The sequence below is a fragment of the Salvelinus alpinus genome, chromosome 21, assembly GCF_045679555.1.
Source record: "Salvelinus alpinus chromosome 21, SLU_Salpinus.1, whole genome shotgun sequence".
NCBI lineage: Eukaryota > Metazoa > Chordata > Actinopteri > Salmoniformes > Salmonidae > Salvelinus > Salvelinus alpinus.
The window spans coordinates 16,040,268-16,057,090 of record NC_092106.1 but is presented as its reverse complement, the minus strand read 5'-3'; the positions used below and the strand labels follow the sequence as shown (position 1 = coordinate 16,057,090).

Sequence of the window (16,823 nt, the reverse complement as noted above, 5' to 3'; positions counted from 1 at the left end):
AGAATATATTTAAGAATACCAGCACACAATTTGGTGAATGCAGATGCTTCTGAAGCTGAGAAAAATATGTTGGCATGTGGGAAGAGTCTGACTTCTGGGAATGGCAGTTAAAGGCAAGTACACTGAAATGAGACTACCAAATGCCTATGTAGATGCCTAAACCCTATATAAACCCAATCACCATCTCTTCAAAGTAAGTTACTAAATACAGTATAGTCCAGTTTGTAACATTCTCTATGAAATGGGCTTTCAACATAGGTATAATTCAATCGGGAGCTTTGATTCCATTTTAAAGTGCTTAAAACTTCTTGTCAATAGGGGGGCGCTGTTTTCACTTTGGAAAAAATCGTGCCCAAATGAAACGGCCTCGTACTCTTTTCTAGATCATACAATATGCATATTATTATTACTATTGGATAGAAAACACTCAGAAGTTTCTAAAACTGTTTGAACTAATTTTGCAGCAAACTTCCATGCAGGAAGTGAAAAATCTGAAAACGAGGCTCTGTTTCAGGGCCTGCCTATTCAATTGCCTTATATTTATCGATATGCATGCACTTCATACGCCTTCCACTAGATGTCAACAGGCAGTGGAAGGTGGAATGGGGTGTCTAGCTTGTTCTGAGGCCGAACAAGAGCTTTTGGAGTGGCAGGTCAGGAATTTTTCTTTGTCTACCAAGGCGCGCGAAGTACCTCGACATTGTCTTCTGAAAAGCGTTCGGTATACACGGCGAATATCTCCGGCTCTGATTTTATTTGATACATGTGATAATAATCATCATAAAGTAGGTTTTTTCAACTGAGTTTTATCAGGTTATTCAACGTTTATTGGGACTTTTGGAATTTTCCGTTCTTTGCGCCGAGAGAAGATGGACATGTTCGCGCCACTTGGCTAGCTAAGGTTGCTAATTTGACAGAAGAAAATTGACATTCTAAAACCAAACAACGATTTATTCCGGACCTTGTACAACATTCTGATGGAAGCTCAACAAAAGTAAGAAAACATTTATGATGTTATTTCGTATTTCTGTGTAAATTGTTGAGTCCTATTCTCCGCCGTTTTGGTGAGTGCTGTATCACAATAACGCAAGCTGTATGTTATGGTAAAGTTATTTTTTTAAATCTAACACAGCGGTTGCATTAAGAACCAGTGTATCTTTCATTTGCCATACAACAAGTATTTTTATGTAAACTTTATGATGAGTTCTTTGGTCAGATTAGGTGAGTGTCCAAAATAGCTCCGGACATTCTGGGGAAATGTTGCTACATTTTCACAATGTATAACCACGGGTTGCAGCTCTAAATATGCACATTTTCGAACAAAACATAAGTGTATTGTATAACCTGATGTTATAAGACTGACATCTGATGAAGTTGTTCAAGGTTAGTGATTCATTGTATATCTTTTGCTGGTTTTTGCGATAGCTACCTTTTGCGGTGAATAAATGCATTTGTGTGTTTGGCTATTGTGGTAAGCTAATATAATTCTATATTGTGTTTTCGCTGTAAAACACTTAAAAAATCGGAAATATTGGCTGGATTCACAAGATGTTTATCTTTCATTTGCTGTACACCATGTATTTTTCATAAATGTTTTATGATGAGTATTTATGTATTTCACGTTGCTCTCTGTAATTATTCTGGCTGCTTCGGTGCTATTTGTGATGGTAGCTGCAATGTAAAACTATGATTTATACCTCAAATATGCACATTTTTCGAACAAAACATAAATGTATTGTATAACATGTTATAAGACTGTCATCTGATGAAGTTGTTTCTTGGTTAGTAACTAATTATATCTCTATTTGGTCGGTTTTGTGATAGCTACCTATGCGGTAGAAACATGGTGAAAATATGCGGTTGAGTCTTTGGCTATTGTGGTTAGCTAATAGAAATACATATTGTGTTTTCGCTGTAAAACATTTTAAAAATCGGAAATGATGGCTGGATTCACAAGATGTTTATCTTTCATTTGCTGTATTGGACTTGTGATTTCATGAAAATTATATGAAAATTATATGATATGATATCCCTGTCCCGTTAGGCTAGGCTATGCTAGTCAGCCTTCTATCACTGAAAGGTTAAAATTCATAAACAGTTTAATAATGGTCGTAGGCTATGATAAACTAAAGAAAATATACATTTTCATCAAGTTTTTAAAATGTTTATGTATATTTTTAGAACATATTAACGGACCAAAATACCAAACAAATCTCAAAACGGATAGGTAGATGCAAAAATGTAATTTCAGCCTGTGGTGCCTGGCCTTAAATGAGTTAGCCTGGATCGATGCCTACTCCAGACCAGCGGTATATACATTTATTTAAAGGTTGAGTAAGTTAGAATTTTGTTCACAAATGTACCCACATTTCTGTTATATGGAAACAGTTTATGATTAGTGAATGCCATCATGTAGTTATTTAGTAGCTGAAATATTTTTTTCCCCAAGCCATTTTATCTGTCGCGCTAGCTGTTCGGTATGAACATAGCATTGAATAATGGAAATTGCCTCCCTCCGAGGCACGTGTTGCTAGGTAACCCCCCCTGCAGTTGCCTGGGCAGTACCCAGCTAAAATGAGAGAAATTTTCTAGCAAACGTTTGTGCTATTAAACTAAATGAATACTGCACTCTGACCCATAAAACGTATTTTCTATATTCATGATAGTGTGGTTAGACAAAGCAAGGAAAGTCAACTTCAAAATGGGATGTAGTTTATCGGGATCTACACCCGTTGTTGGTAAGTAATGAATCTGCTAGCTTCTGAAATAACTTACTCATCCTTTAAAATGTGCCTTTAACTGACACCTATAGAACTACTCATCCGTTTGTGTCTGTCTGCAGAGATGGGAGTCTAAGGTGTGTGTGTGTGTGTGTGTGTGTGTGTGTGTGTGTGTGTGTGTGTGTGTGTGTGTGTGTGTGTGTGTGTGTGTGTGTGTGTGTGTGTGTGTGTGTGTGTGTGTGTGTGTGTGTGTGTGTGTGTGTGTTGAAGAGCGATGGATGACAGGAAGGAGAGAAAAATAAGCCATCCCTTAGACACTGGGGTCTGAAAGACGAGAGCGTGATCTCCCACACATACTCCAGGGAATGCTTACTCAAACACGTCTCCACCGTGAAAAAACATGACCGAACATGCCTTGGCGACAGCCATTGAACCCTGCTCTCGCCGCCCTCCACACACACACACACACACACACACACACACACACACACACACACACACACACACACACACACACACACACACACACACACACACACACACACACACACACACACACACACACACACACCCACACACACACACCCACACGTCAGCTTTTTACGGACACTGCAGTATTGTGACATTGTCAGTAACGTCACATATTGAGTGTGTAAAAATCCCCATGCTGAATATAACTCAAATCAACCCAGCCCATAAAAGCTTCTCACTTTATTTCTAACTTTATTTTATCTGAGTATGCGTGCATGTGTGTGTGTGTGCGTATGTCAGAGAGGGTGATCTCTTATAGGTGGAGCTGTCAGCAGCAGGGAAGCCCATAGGCTAGCCATCACAGCAGCATCGCCATCGTAATTCCATTGATTTACTATCAGCTAGACAGACCTGGCCCCGTTTGGGCTGTAAATAATACATAGGGGACGGGGTGAGTGTGCACACTACACACACCAGTACAGTATATAGATAAAGAGGAGAAACCTTGACATCTCCAAAAGCCAAGGTTCTGAGAATCAGTATGTGTCCAGGTGTGCCTATTATGATAATTAACTACAGTAGCTATTGGTGTTTTGTGCTTGAGTTTGTGGATAGTATCTACAGTATCTAGTGTATTTCTGTCGTTCTATTTGGACCTGACTGGGTTTGTATCAATATGTGTGTTCTTCTGGATCACTGCTCCATGTACTGTATAATGCATTATGTATGTTAGAACCCCTACCTTCACATCCCCTTCTCTCCAGGCCAGTGGCAAGGTCCCTTAGGGCTCAGGGCGCATATAAACACACACACACTCACACACAATGCAGTGTTGGCCTCTCAGTGATGGATGTGTCCTTGAGATAGCACCACAGCCACCGTACAGAGAGAGGGGGGTGGGGGGGGGGGGGGGGGGGGGGAGGGGTGGAGAAGGTGAGGTATAGCAGGAGGGGATTGAGAGAGGGAGGGAGGGAGGGAGGGAGGAAAGGAGAAAGACACAGACAGGGTTCCCCACCCCCCAAACAGACATGGAGGAACAGAGCCGTAGAGAGAAAGACACAGACAGGGTTCCCCACCCCCCAAACAGCCATGGAGGAACAGAGCCGTAGAGAGAAAGACACAGACAGGGACCCCCACCCCCCAAACAGCCATGGAGGAACAGAGCCGTAGAGAGAAAGACACAGACAGGGTTCCCCACCCCCCAAACAGCCATGGAGGAACAGAGCCGTAGAGAGAAAGACACAGACAGGGTTCCCCACCCCCCAAACAGCCATGGAGGAACAGAGCCATAGAGATAAAGACACAGACAGGGACCCCCACCCCCCAAACAGCCATGGAGGAACAGAGCCATAGAGAGAAAGACACAGACAGGGTTCCCCACCCCCCCAAACAGCCATGGAGGAACAGAGCCGTACAGAGAAAGACACAGACAGGGTTCCCCACCCCCCAAACAGCCATGGAGGAACAGAGCCGTAGAGAGAAAGACACAGACAGGGATCCCCACCCCCCAAACAGCCATGGAGGAACAGGGCCATAGAGATAAAGACACAGACAGGGATCCCCACCCCCCAAACAGCCATGGAGGAACAGAGCCGTAGAGAGAAAGACACAGACAGGGTTCCCCACCCCCCAAACAGCCATGGAGGAACAGAGCCGTAGAGAGAAAGACACAGACAGGGTTCCCCACCCCCCAAACAGCCATGGAGGAACAGAGCCGTAGAGAGAAAGACACAGACAGGGATCCCCACCCCCCAAACAGCCATGGAGGAACAGAGCCGTAGAGAGAAAGACACAGACAGGGTTCCCCACCCCCCCAAACAGACATGGAGGAACAGAGCCGTAGAGAGAAAGACACAGACAGGGTTCCCCACCCCCCCAAACAGCCATGGAGGAACAGAGCTGTAGAGAGAAAGACACAGACAGGGTTCCCCACCCCCCAAACAGCCATGGAGGAACAGAGCCGTAGAGAGAAAGACACAGACAGGGTTCCCCACCCCCCAAACAGCCATGGAGGAACAGAGCCGTAGAGAGAAAGACACAGACAGGGTTCCCCACCCCCCAAACAGACATGGAGGAACAGAGCCGTAGAGAGAAAGACACAGACAGGGTTCCCCACCCCCCAAACAGCCATGGAGGAACAGAGCCGTAGAGATAAAGACACAGACAGGGTTCCCCACCCCCCAAACAGCCAAGGAGGAACAGAGCCATAGAGAGAAAGACACAGACAGGGTTCCCCACCCCCCAAACAGCCATGGAGGAACAGAGCCGTAGAGAGAAAGACACAGACAGGGACCCCCACCCCCCAAACAGCCATGGAGGAACAGAGCCGTAGAGAGAAAGACACAGACAGGGACCCCCACCCCCCAAACAGCCATGGAGGAACAGAGCCGTAGAGATAAAGTGGTTGTTCTACCTCTCTCTAATGAAGGGGATGTTATATTACATCTGCTTGTGTACTAATGAAGAACAAACCTCCTCATCCAGAACAAACAGACTAGAACAACCCCTCCAACCCTACTGGAAGCCTCCAACAGGAGACACGGCCCATCTGCTGCCTCACACTATCTCATAGGACACACACACTCACACACACACACCCACAAACTCACGTTCAGATAGACACACACACACACAAACACACATTGTGTGTGTAGGTGTGTGGACAGTTGCAGACTAATTATTGTTGTGTACCATCTCTAGCCAAGCAGAAATAACAGGACAAATGGCAACAACGCGTTTGTGCTAGCCCAGCAGAAAGAGACTTTCTTCCCTTAGTTTTAGGCAAACAAACTTCCTCAATAACTTTCGCAATCAACGGTGTGGGGAAGTATGCCCCTCTCTGTTGATTGAGGTCATTTCTGGACAATATGTCTGTCCATCTGTATGTCCATCTACAGTATATCTAACATGTGGCTTCCTCTATCCCCTTCCCTCTTTCCGAATAGTATATTAGGTATTTCACCTTCTCAACCCTTCTCTCTACCCTCCTATCTTCAAAAGCACTCTATTGTTCATTTGTTTGTTTCCATGACAGTCCCTCTATCACTGCCTACCCTTTTTCTTTATTCCTTCCTCCTGTTTTCCTCTGTTGATCTGCAGCCCATGATGTTGTTTTTCCTCCCTGCCTGTTGCTTTCTTGCCATGCCCTGTGAGCACTGTTTATCTCCCCTCCACACTCTCTGGGGTTGAGTGGGGAGGGAGGGGTGAAGGGGGCGAGGACAAGAGCAGAGGCACTTTATTAATCAATCAAGCAACTTTGCAAATTCACCTAATTAACGTCTAATTAAGGATCTGGGCACCTCGCCAACACTCATCACATCCCCCTCCGCCACCACCCCCGTCGTGCCCCAGACGTACACGCATCATCTTCATTCCCTCCCTCCCTCCCTCCATCCATCCACCCTCCTTTTCCTCATGTCACCAACAGCTGAGGCCCTCAACAGTTCGTTTGCTTATAGAGGTAAATATATTTCCTCTTCATCCATCCATCCATCTGTTTTTTTCCTCCATTAGGACTTATGCCACCAAGCTCTGCTGCCCACACAAGATAGTTTGCAGAGAAAGCTCAACTGGCCTTGCTCATTCATACCACCAGAATCTCTTGGTCTTACCAGAGAGAGGTCCTGGCCAAACTCATCCATCACAGCCGTCTGGTAGGACTCCAGCGACTCCGTCACACACTGATGATGTGTACGGTTCTCGCAATCCCCCTGCCAGCTCTCTTTGCGGTAAAGTGTGGCACGCCAGGCCCGCTGAATTCTGGGTAGAAAAACAAAAAATATATAAATTACACATAAGGAGGTCAAATCTGGAACTGAAATGTGAGATTGCCTGTGCTGTTGAATTTTTTATTGAAATAAAACTGTACAGACCACAATATCAGTATCATTATAAAGTGCCTTAGGAAAGTATTCAGACCCTTTGACTTTTTCCACATTTTGTTACGTTACAGCCTGATTCTAAAATTGATTAAATTAAATAAAAAACTCAGCAATCTAAACACAATACCCCATAATGACAAAGCGAAAACATGTTTTTAGAAATGTTTACACATTTATTAAAACCACAAATACCTTGTTTACATAAGTATTCAGACCCTTTGCTATAAGACTCGAAATTGAGCTCAGGTGCATCCTGTTTCCATTGATCATCCTTGAGATGTTTCTACAACTTGATTGGAGTCCACCTATGGTAAATTAAATTAATGATGATTTGGAAAGTGTTGTGTACTAACTTCTAAACTTGAAATATGAAATATGTTATGTTACCATATTAGAACTGAGGGTATGGAAATCTACTGAGTGAGAAAGGGGAATGCAGGAAGAACATGTTATTGTTAAATCTCAGGTATCCTATGGAGAGGAGAAGGGCCACGGTCTGGTTCAAGTCAACAGATAAGGTAGGACAGCCGTGAGTTGGGGGGGAGTGAGGAATTTCTGCCGAGGTCAGGTTAGATGAAGTGAGAATAAACAGGCCTCACTAAAGTCCTGTCTAGCAACAGAGATATATTGGCTGTCCAGATGTGAAAGGAGGAGACTCAGCATAGGAGGAAGGTATAAATATATGTGCTTGTGTAAACATGTCTTTGTCTTTGCAGCTGTTTGACCCATTGGGTGAATAAACTTGGTTTGAGCTTTGACGAGTTTTCCGTTAGTTTTTCACTCTGTTTGTCAGAACCTAACAAAAGGCACACACTTGCCTATCCAAGGTCCCACAGTTCACAGTGCATGTCAGAGCAAAACCCAAGCCATGAGGTCAAAGGAATTGTCTGTAGAGCTCCCGAGACAGGATTGTGTCAAGGCACAGATCTGGGGAAGGGTACCAAAACATTTCTGAAACATTGAAGGTCGCCAAGAACATAGTGGCCTCCATCATTCTTAAATGGAAGAAGTTTGGAACCACCAAGACTCTTCCTAGAGCTTGCCGCCCGGCCAAACTGAGCAATCGGGGGAGAAGGGGCCTTGCAAGGTCAGGAAGGTGACCAAGAACCAGATGGTCACTCTGACAGAGCTCTAGAGTTCTTCTGTGGAAATGGGAGAACCTTCCAGATGAACAACCATCTCTGCAGCTCTCCACCAATCAGGCCTTTATGGTAGAGTGGCCAGACGGAAGCCACTCCTCAGTAAAAGGCACATGACAGCCCGCTTGGAGTTTGCCAAAAGTCACCAAAAGACTCTCAGACCATGAGAAACAAGATTCTCTAGTCTGATGAAACCAAGATTGAACTCTTTGGCCTGAATGCTAAGTGTCACTTCTGGAGGAAACCTGGCAAAATCCCTACGGTGAAGCATGGTAGTGGCAGAATCATGCTGTGGGGATGTTTTTCAGTGGGACTGGGAGACTAGTCAGGATCGAAGCAAAGATGAACAGAGCAAAGTACAGAGAGATCCTTGATGAAAACCTGCACCAGAGCTCTCAGGACCTCAGACTGGGGCGAAGGTTCACCTTCCAACAGGACAACGACCCTAAGCACACAGCCAAGATAACGCAGGAGTGGCTTCAGGACAAGTCTCTGAATGTCCTTGAGTGGCCCAGCCAGAGCCCAGACTTAAACCTGATTGAACATCACTGGAGAGACCTGAAAATAGCTGTGCAGCAACTCACCATCCAACCTGACAGAGCTTGGGAGGATCTGCAGAGAAGAATGGGAAAACTCCCCAAATACAGGTGTGGCAAGCCTGTTGCGTCATACCCAAGAAGACTCAAGGCTGGATTCGCTGCCAAAGGTGCTTCAACAAAGTACTGAGTAAAGGGTCAGAATACTTACATAAATGTGATATTTCAGGTTTTTCTTTTATAAATTAGTAAACATTTCTAAAAACGTGTTTTTACTTTGTCATTATGGGTAATTGTGTGTAGATTGATGATGGGGAAAAAAAGATTGAATCCCTATTAGAATAAGGCTGTAACCTAACAAAATCTGCAGAAAGTCAAGGGTTCTGATTTCTTTCCGAAGGCACTGTATGTTGTACAAGTACATTCTGACATTCTCACTGCTCAAGGTCACACACAGTGGAGGAGAAGGAAGGGGAGGACCATCCTACTCAGTGAATTTCAGAAAAATTTAAACATTAAACATTAAAAAAGTTCTCCTTTTTAGATAAAACTATATTAAATATATGAACATGTCACCAAATAACGGATTAAAACACACTGTTTTACAACGAAGGTCTACATTATCTTCAACAGCACTCTGTAGGGTAGCACCATGGTGTAGCCGGAAGACAGCTAATTTCTGTCCATTCATTTGTAGGCTAGGTTGCAGAAACCTCATGATGGGCACAGGACAAATTCGAGTATCATGTAGTAGCCTACACCTATCGATGTTACATTGCGCTGGGTGAATGGAACATGAATGACAGTCATCCAATATGCTGTAATAGAAATAAGGCCATGCTCAATCAAATTAAAATAATAGTCCTCCCTGATCTTAAACGGCACCGGCCACCGCTGACATACATAGAGGAAGTCTAGTGGGCACTTCCAAATGTATGGATTAAAGCACAAGATAAAACAGATTAAGTTTAACTTTGGTTAAGGGGAAATGAAGCCCAGGATAGAGTGAGGACAGTGTGTCTGCTGGGTTCTATGGGTCATATCACTGCCCTTGTATACAGTGATTCCCTCTGGAGAGTGGAGAGAGGCTTGATAACCACTTCATAGTGTGGCATATTGCATTTTTTCCCTTTCTCTCCTTCTCCCACACTTCATCTCTCTCTCTCTCCTTCTTTCTCTCTTCCCTCTCTCCACTCTCTCCTCTATCCCTCTCTCCATTTCCAATAACCCCAGCTCCAGGGTCCAGGGTGATGTGTAGGATCAATTACCCGATGGAGAAACACATTCACCTCCAGCAGAGCAGGGAGCCAGCTGAGCCAAATGGAACAAATTGAATTAAGCCATAACCCACCGCTTCAAAACCAATAGGTTTACGCTGCCCACCTCCCTCACTTCTTCTATACCCCCCCTCTCTTTCTACCTCCCCCCATCCATACCCACACCAATGAATTTACCCCCCTCTATCCCTTGTTCTGTCCACCTTCGTCCCTCCATCCCTTCTCTACCTCCATACACTCTTCAAATGTGTTTATTTTATCCCTCCATACCTCCCGCTCTCCATCCATGCCCTCCTAAATGTGTTTACTCCAGCCTCCTAGTCCTTCCAGAAAAGGCAGCCTGGGGCGATAGCTGACCCCCTATAACCACAGCTATAAAGGTTGGGTTCATGTTCCTCTCACATGGTGTTAAAGGTAGGCTTTGGCTTCACACAGACGCAGATTAACTCTGATCCTCCCGTAGAAAGCCAATCAAAGGGTGAATTGGTTTAACTTCACTAGGGTAGGGGGCAGCATTCGGAATTTTGGATGAAATGCATGCCCAAATTAAACTGCCTGCTTCTCTGGCCCAGAAGATATGATATGCATATAACCTGTAGATTTGGATAGAAAACACTCTAAAGTTTCCAAAAACTGTTAAAATAGTGTCTGTGAGTATAACAGAACTGATTTGGCAGGCGAAAACCTGAGAAAAATCCATTCAGGAAGTAGGTTTTTCTTTTGGTTTTGTAGTTTTCTATTCAATGCCATTACAGTATCCATTGACTTAGGACTCAAATTGCAGTTTCTATGCCTTCCACTAGATGTCAACAGTCTTTAAAAATAGTTTCAGGCTTGTATTCTGTAAAGTGAAGAAGTAAGAGCAGTCTGAATGAGTGGACCCTAAAGGGTCACAGAGCTTTTTCATGCGCACAACCGAGAGAGTGCGTTTCTTGTTTACCTTTTAAATTGACGACGTTATTGTCCGGTTGAAATATTATCAATTATTTAGGCAAAAAACAACATGAGGTTTGAATATAAACATCGTTTGACATGTTTTTATGAATTTTACGGATACAAATTGGATTTTTGTGTCTTCCTGTTTTGACTGCGTTTGAGCCTGTGGATTACTGAAGAAAACGCGCAAACAAACGAAGGTTTTTAGATATAAAGAGACTTTATCGAACAAAAGGAACATTTATTGAGTAAATGAATGTCTGCTGAGTGCAACCATATGAAGATCATCAAAGGTAAGGGATTAATTTTATCTCTATTTCTGACATGTGTAACTGTTCTACTTGGCTGGCTACTGTTTGTAATGATTTGTCTAGTGGGCTATGTTCTCAAATAATCGAAAGGTATGCTTTCGCCGTAAAGCATTTTTTAAATCTGACACCGTGGTTGGATTCACAAGAAGTTAATCTTTAAACCTATGTAAAATATGTTTTGTTTTCTGAATTTTTATAATGTGTATTTCTGTATTTGAATTTGGCGCCCAGCAGTTTCACTGGCTGTTGAAGAGGTGGACGCTACCGTCTCACGTGCCCAAGAGAGGTTAAGGCCACGGTGGGATTGATGTCATCACCACTACAACCACAACAACACACCTGGGAATGGATGGGAGACAGGCAAACACAATGACAGAGGGGAGAGGGGGACACACCTGACCATACACAGGGGTGCATGTACACACACACACACTCACACACACATAACACAAACTATTACATACAAGGAGGAAAACAAAAAAAACATTTACAAACACTTCCCACATTTACATTTGTGCCACTACCCCTCGCTCTCTCTCTCCACAATGACCCATCCTGGTGGTGTGTATTAAACACAGTACAGTACTACAGGTTGTACTCACACAATGGCCTTGGTCTCCCAGTAGCGCTGATGCTCCACGCAACGAGGACTGTTGTCATCCTCTTCCTCACTCCTCAGGTAAACATTCCTACAGTGATACATAGTGGAAGAACAGTCAGGGACAGGGAAGTGTCATGACTGTCCTGTGAGGATCTGAACGGGTCAGGATCTGAACTGGTGGGGGGTTGACAGCTCATGCCCTGTTGTAAATCAAGGACAGAACATTCAGCTATCTCCCTCTTGTTTCAACACACTTTTCCCGCTGAACCTCTAACACGTTCTAAAGCGAATACTGGAAAAATATAGAATGTGGGGAATGGTCAGAGGCGATCTACAGAATAATAATGTCATTTCGGTTGTTATTTTGTGATGTCATTAAAAAAATTATAAAAGAAATACTGTAACTTGAAAGTATGTGTGTGTCCATCCGATGTGTTGTGCATGAAATATGAAAAATGATGAAAGTGATTTTGTTTTAAGAGAGGGATGTGATTTTAGAAACTACAACAGGAAATTGTTTCTAGAACTTTGTACAAGTAAGTAGTCACCGCCCCCTTGAGTGAGGTCAGAGAGTGTGTCAGCCTGGGGGAACCGCCCTTTTGAAGAACCGTATAAAATTATGGGTTAAGAATTAATATATCAGACCAGAGAGACGTTGAGATGCAGCTCACATTTAAAGTGGTTTAAACTTGGAATCTCAAAATGAGGTAGAGACAATGAAGTCACCTCCCGAGCAATCACTGGTATGGCTGATTAGCTGTCCTAAGTAAAGTATGTAGAAAAGCGAATTTAAGTGGATCCATTCTACTACTCTTTTCAAATCACTGTAGTACGCTACTCTCAACACCCAACTGAGAACCATCAAAACGGCTGGCCTATCTTCAAAGAATCCTCTTCCAGAGCGAGTGGAAGTAGAGATAGCTCTGTAGTTCTGTTCAGGACAACACCACGGGTCGACAGAAGCCGGGTGATGGCAGAGGAGAGCAACAGTAGAAGACGGGTGGGGACCCCTTTTGGACAATCAGAGCCTTAGCATGCCGCAAAAAAGGCCTAACAACCTTTCCAAGAAGGCCTGTTCTGGCAGAAATGCACGAAGAACAAAGACATTTACACGAAAATACATTAATGATTTCTTACTCCAAATGGGCGGCAGTTCGTGTGCAAAGTATATGATTACTGTGAGAGTAGTTTCTAAAATGTACCAACGTTAAGTGTCTCTGTCTCTCTCTCGCCCTCTCCATGTCTTTTGTAACAAGTCAAGGTTATGATGATTAATAAGTTGACTGTTTATGGATTTGATAGGTAAAGACCTTTAGAGTTTAATTCGGGAGATGGTAACTCTTTAAAGAACCGCTCTCGATCACACACTTGAACCAGCGTCGTTCGGGTTAGGGGAGGGTTTGTCCGGCCGGGATGTCCTTGTCCCATCGCGCTCTAGCGACTCCTGTGGCGGGCCGGGTGCATGCACGCTGACACGGTCGCCAGGTGTACGGTATTTCCTCCGACACATTGGTGCGGCTTGGCAGGGTCGTGTTTCGGGGGACGCACGGCTCTCGACCTTCGCCTCTCCCGGGTCCGTACAGGAATTGCAGCGATGGGACAAGAATGTAACTACCAATTGGATACCACAAAATTGGGGAGAAAATAAATAGATAAAAACTCTCTCGTGGTGCCCCAAATCCTAATGAGTTAATTGTTACATTATTAATTTTATCGGGTAACAATTAAACATACATAGTTGATTAGATAAATAACAGTGATCAGATTACTGAAAGTAAAGTCACGACAGTGTTTAAGGCACTTGAAAGTAACATTCGTTGCTGTGTCGAGTAGACGGTTGGTTAAATGTTCTTTACCTCTCCATCTTAAGCACTTGTTGTCCTCCACCATGGTTGCAGAAGCGATGGTGCCTCTTCTCTTCCTCCTACACAGGATCCCAGAAAGACAAGAGCAGTTTCTTCTTGAACGGAGGATAACAGGGAAGATGAAAATGCTGCTGCAAGATTCAGTCATAACTCTGTCAGTCTCTTTATTCTGTCTGGTAGAGCACTGAGACAACACAACTACAGTCTCTTTATTCTGTCTGGTAGAGCACTGAGGGAGACAACACAACTACAGTCTCTTTATTCTGTCTGGTAGAGCACTGAGGGAGACAACGCAACTAAAGTCTCTTTATTCTGTCTGGTAGAGCACTGAGACAACACAACTACAGTCTCTTTATTCTGTCTGGTAGAGCACTGAGGGAGACAACGCAACTACAGTCTCTTTATTCTGTCTGGTAGAGCACTGAGGGAGACAACGCAACTACAGTCTCTTTATTCTGTCTGGTAGAGCACTGAGACAACACAACTACAGTCTCTTTATTCTGTCTGGTAGAGCACTGAGGGAGACAACACAACTACAGTCTCTTTATTCTGTCTGGTAGAGCACTGAGGGAGACAACACAACTACAGTCTCTTTATTCTGTCTGGTAGAGCACTGAGGGAGACAACGCAACTACAGTCTCTTTATTCTGTCTGGTAGAGCACTGAGGGAGACAACGCAACTACAGTCTCTTTATTCTGTCTGGTAGAGCACTGAGACAACACAACTACAGTCTCTTTATTCTGTCTGGTAGAGCACTGAGGGAGACAACGCAACTACAGTCTCTTTATTCTGTCTGGTAGAGCACTGAGACAACACAACTACAGTCTCTTTATTCTGTCTGGTAGAGCACTGAGGGAGACAACACAACTACAGTCTCTTTATTCTGTCTGGTAGAGCACTGAGGGAGACAACACAACTACAGTCTCTTTATTCTGTCTGGTAGAGCACTGAGGGAGACAACGCAACTACAGTCTCTTTATTCTGTCTGGTAGAGCACTGAGGGAGACAACGCAACTACAGTCTCTTTATTCTGTCTGGTAGAGCACTGAGACAACACAACTACAGTCTCTTTATTCTGTCTGGTAGAGCACTGAGGGAGACAACGCAACTACAGTCTCTTTATTCTGTCTGGTAGAGCACTGAGGGAGACAACGCAACTACAGTCTCTTTATTCTGTCTGGTAGAGCACTGAGACAACACAACTACAGTCTCTTTATTCTGTCTGGTAGAGCACTGAGGGAGACAACACAACTACAGTCTCTTTATTCTGTCTGGTAGAGCACTGAGGGAGACAACACAACTACAGTCTCTTTATTCTGTCTGGTAGAGCACTGAGGGAGACAACGCAACTACAGTCTCTTTATTCTGTCTGGTAGAGCACTGAGGGAGACAACGCAACTACAGTCTCTTTATTCTGTCTGGTAGAGCACTGAGACAACACAACTACAGTCTCTTTATTCTGTCTGGTAGAGCACTGAGGGAGACAACGCAACTACAGTCTCTTTATTCTGTCTGGTAGAGCACTGAGGGAGACAACGCAACTACAGTCTCTTTATTCTGTCTGGTAGAGCACTGAGACAACACAACTACAGTCTCTTTATCCTGTCTGGTAGAGCACTGAGGGAGACAACACAACTACAGTCTCTTTATTCTGTCTGGTAGAGCACTGAGACAACACAACTACAGTCTCTTTATTCTGTCTGGTAGAGCACTGAGACAACACAACTACAGTCTCTTTATTCTGTCTGGTAGAGCACTGAGACAACATAACTACAGTCTCTTTATTCTGTCTGGTAGAGCACTGAGACAACACAACTACAGTCTCTTTATTCTGTCTGGTAGAGCACTGAGGGAGACAACGCAACTACAGTCACTTTATTCTGTCTGATAGAGCACTGAGGGAGACAACGCAACTACAGTCTCTTTATTCTGTCTGGTAGAGCACTGAGGGAGACAACACAACTACAGTCTCTTTATTCTGTCTGGTAGAGCACTGAGGGAGACAACACAACTACAGTCTCTTTATTCTGTCTGGTAGAGCACTGAGGGAGACAACACAACTACAGTCTCTTTATTCTGTCTGGTAGAGCACTGAGGGAGACAACACAACTACAGTCTCTTTATTCTGTCTGGTAGAGCACTGAGGGAGACAACGCAACTACAGTCTCTTTATTCTGTCTGGTAGAGCACTGAGACAACACAACTACAGTCTCTTTATTCTGTCTGGTAGAGCACTGAGGGAGACAACGCAACTACAGTCTCTTTATTCTGTCTGGTAGAGCACTGAGGGAGACAACGCAACTACAGTCTCTTTATTCTGTCTGATAGAGCACTGAGGGAGACAACACAACTACAGTCTCTTTATTCTGTCTGGTAGAGCACTCAGGGAGACAACACAACTACAGTCTCTTTATTCTGTCTGGTAGAGCACTGAGACAACACAACTACAGTCTCTTTATCCTGTCTGGTAGAGCACTGAGGGAGACAACACAACTACAGTCTCTTTATTCTGTCTGGTAGAGCACTGAGACAACACAACTACAGTCTCTTTATTCTGTCTGGTAGATCACTGAGACAACACAACTACAGTCTCTTTATTCTGTCTGGTAGAGCACTGAGGGAGACAACGCAACTACAGTCTCTTTATTCTGTCTGGTAGAGCACTGAGGGAGACAACGCAACTACAGTCTCTTTATTCTGTCTGGTAGAGCACTGAGACAACACAACTACAGTCTCTTTATCCTGTCTGGTAGAGCACTGAGGGAGACAACACAACTACAGTCTCTTTATTCTGTCTGGTAGAGCACTGAGACAACACAACTACAGTCTCTTTATTCTGTCTGGTAGAGCACTGAGACAACACAACTACAGTCTCTTTATTCTGTCTGGTAGAGCACTGAGACAACATAACTACAGTCTCTTTATTCTGTCTGGTAGAGCACTGAGACAACACAACTACAGTCTCTTTATTCTGTCTGGTAGAGCACTGAGGGAGACAACGCAACTACAGTCTCTTTATTCTGTCTGGTAGAGCACTGAGGGAGACAACACAACTACAGTCTCTTTATTCTGTCTGGTAGAGCAC

At 44.0% G+C, this 16,823-nt stretch overlaps 1 protein-coding gene across 1 annotated transcript in view; it reads right to left on the bottom strand.

Moving 5' to 3' along the window:
• The window catches only part of LOC139547913 (schwannomin-interacting protein 1), a 385,387-nt gene that overhangs the window by 354,164 nt on the left and 14,400 nt on the right, over window positions 1–16,823 (bottom strand). The window contains exons 2-4 of the mRNA XM_071357097.1: window positions 13,729–13,796; window positions 11,874–11,960; window positions 6,803–6,950 (exon numbers count right to left, since the gene is read on the bottom strand). Coding sequence (XP_071213198.1) covers window positions 6,803–6,950; window positions 11,874–11,960; window positions 13,729–13,796 — 303 coding nt within the window. The remainder of the gene's footprint in view (window positions 1–6,802; window positions 6,951–11,873; window positions 11,961–13,728; window positions 13,797–16,823) is intronic.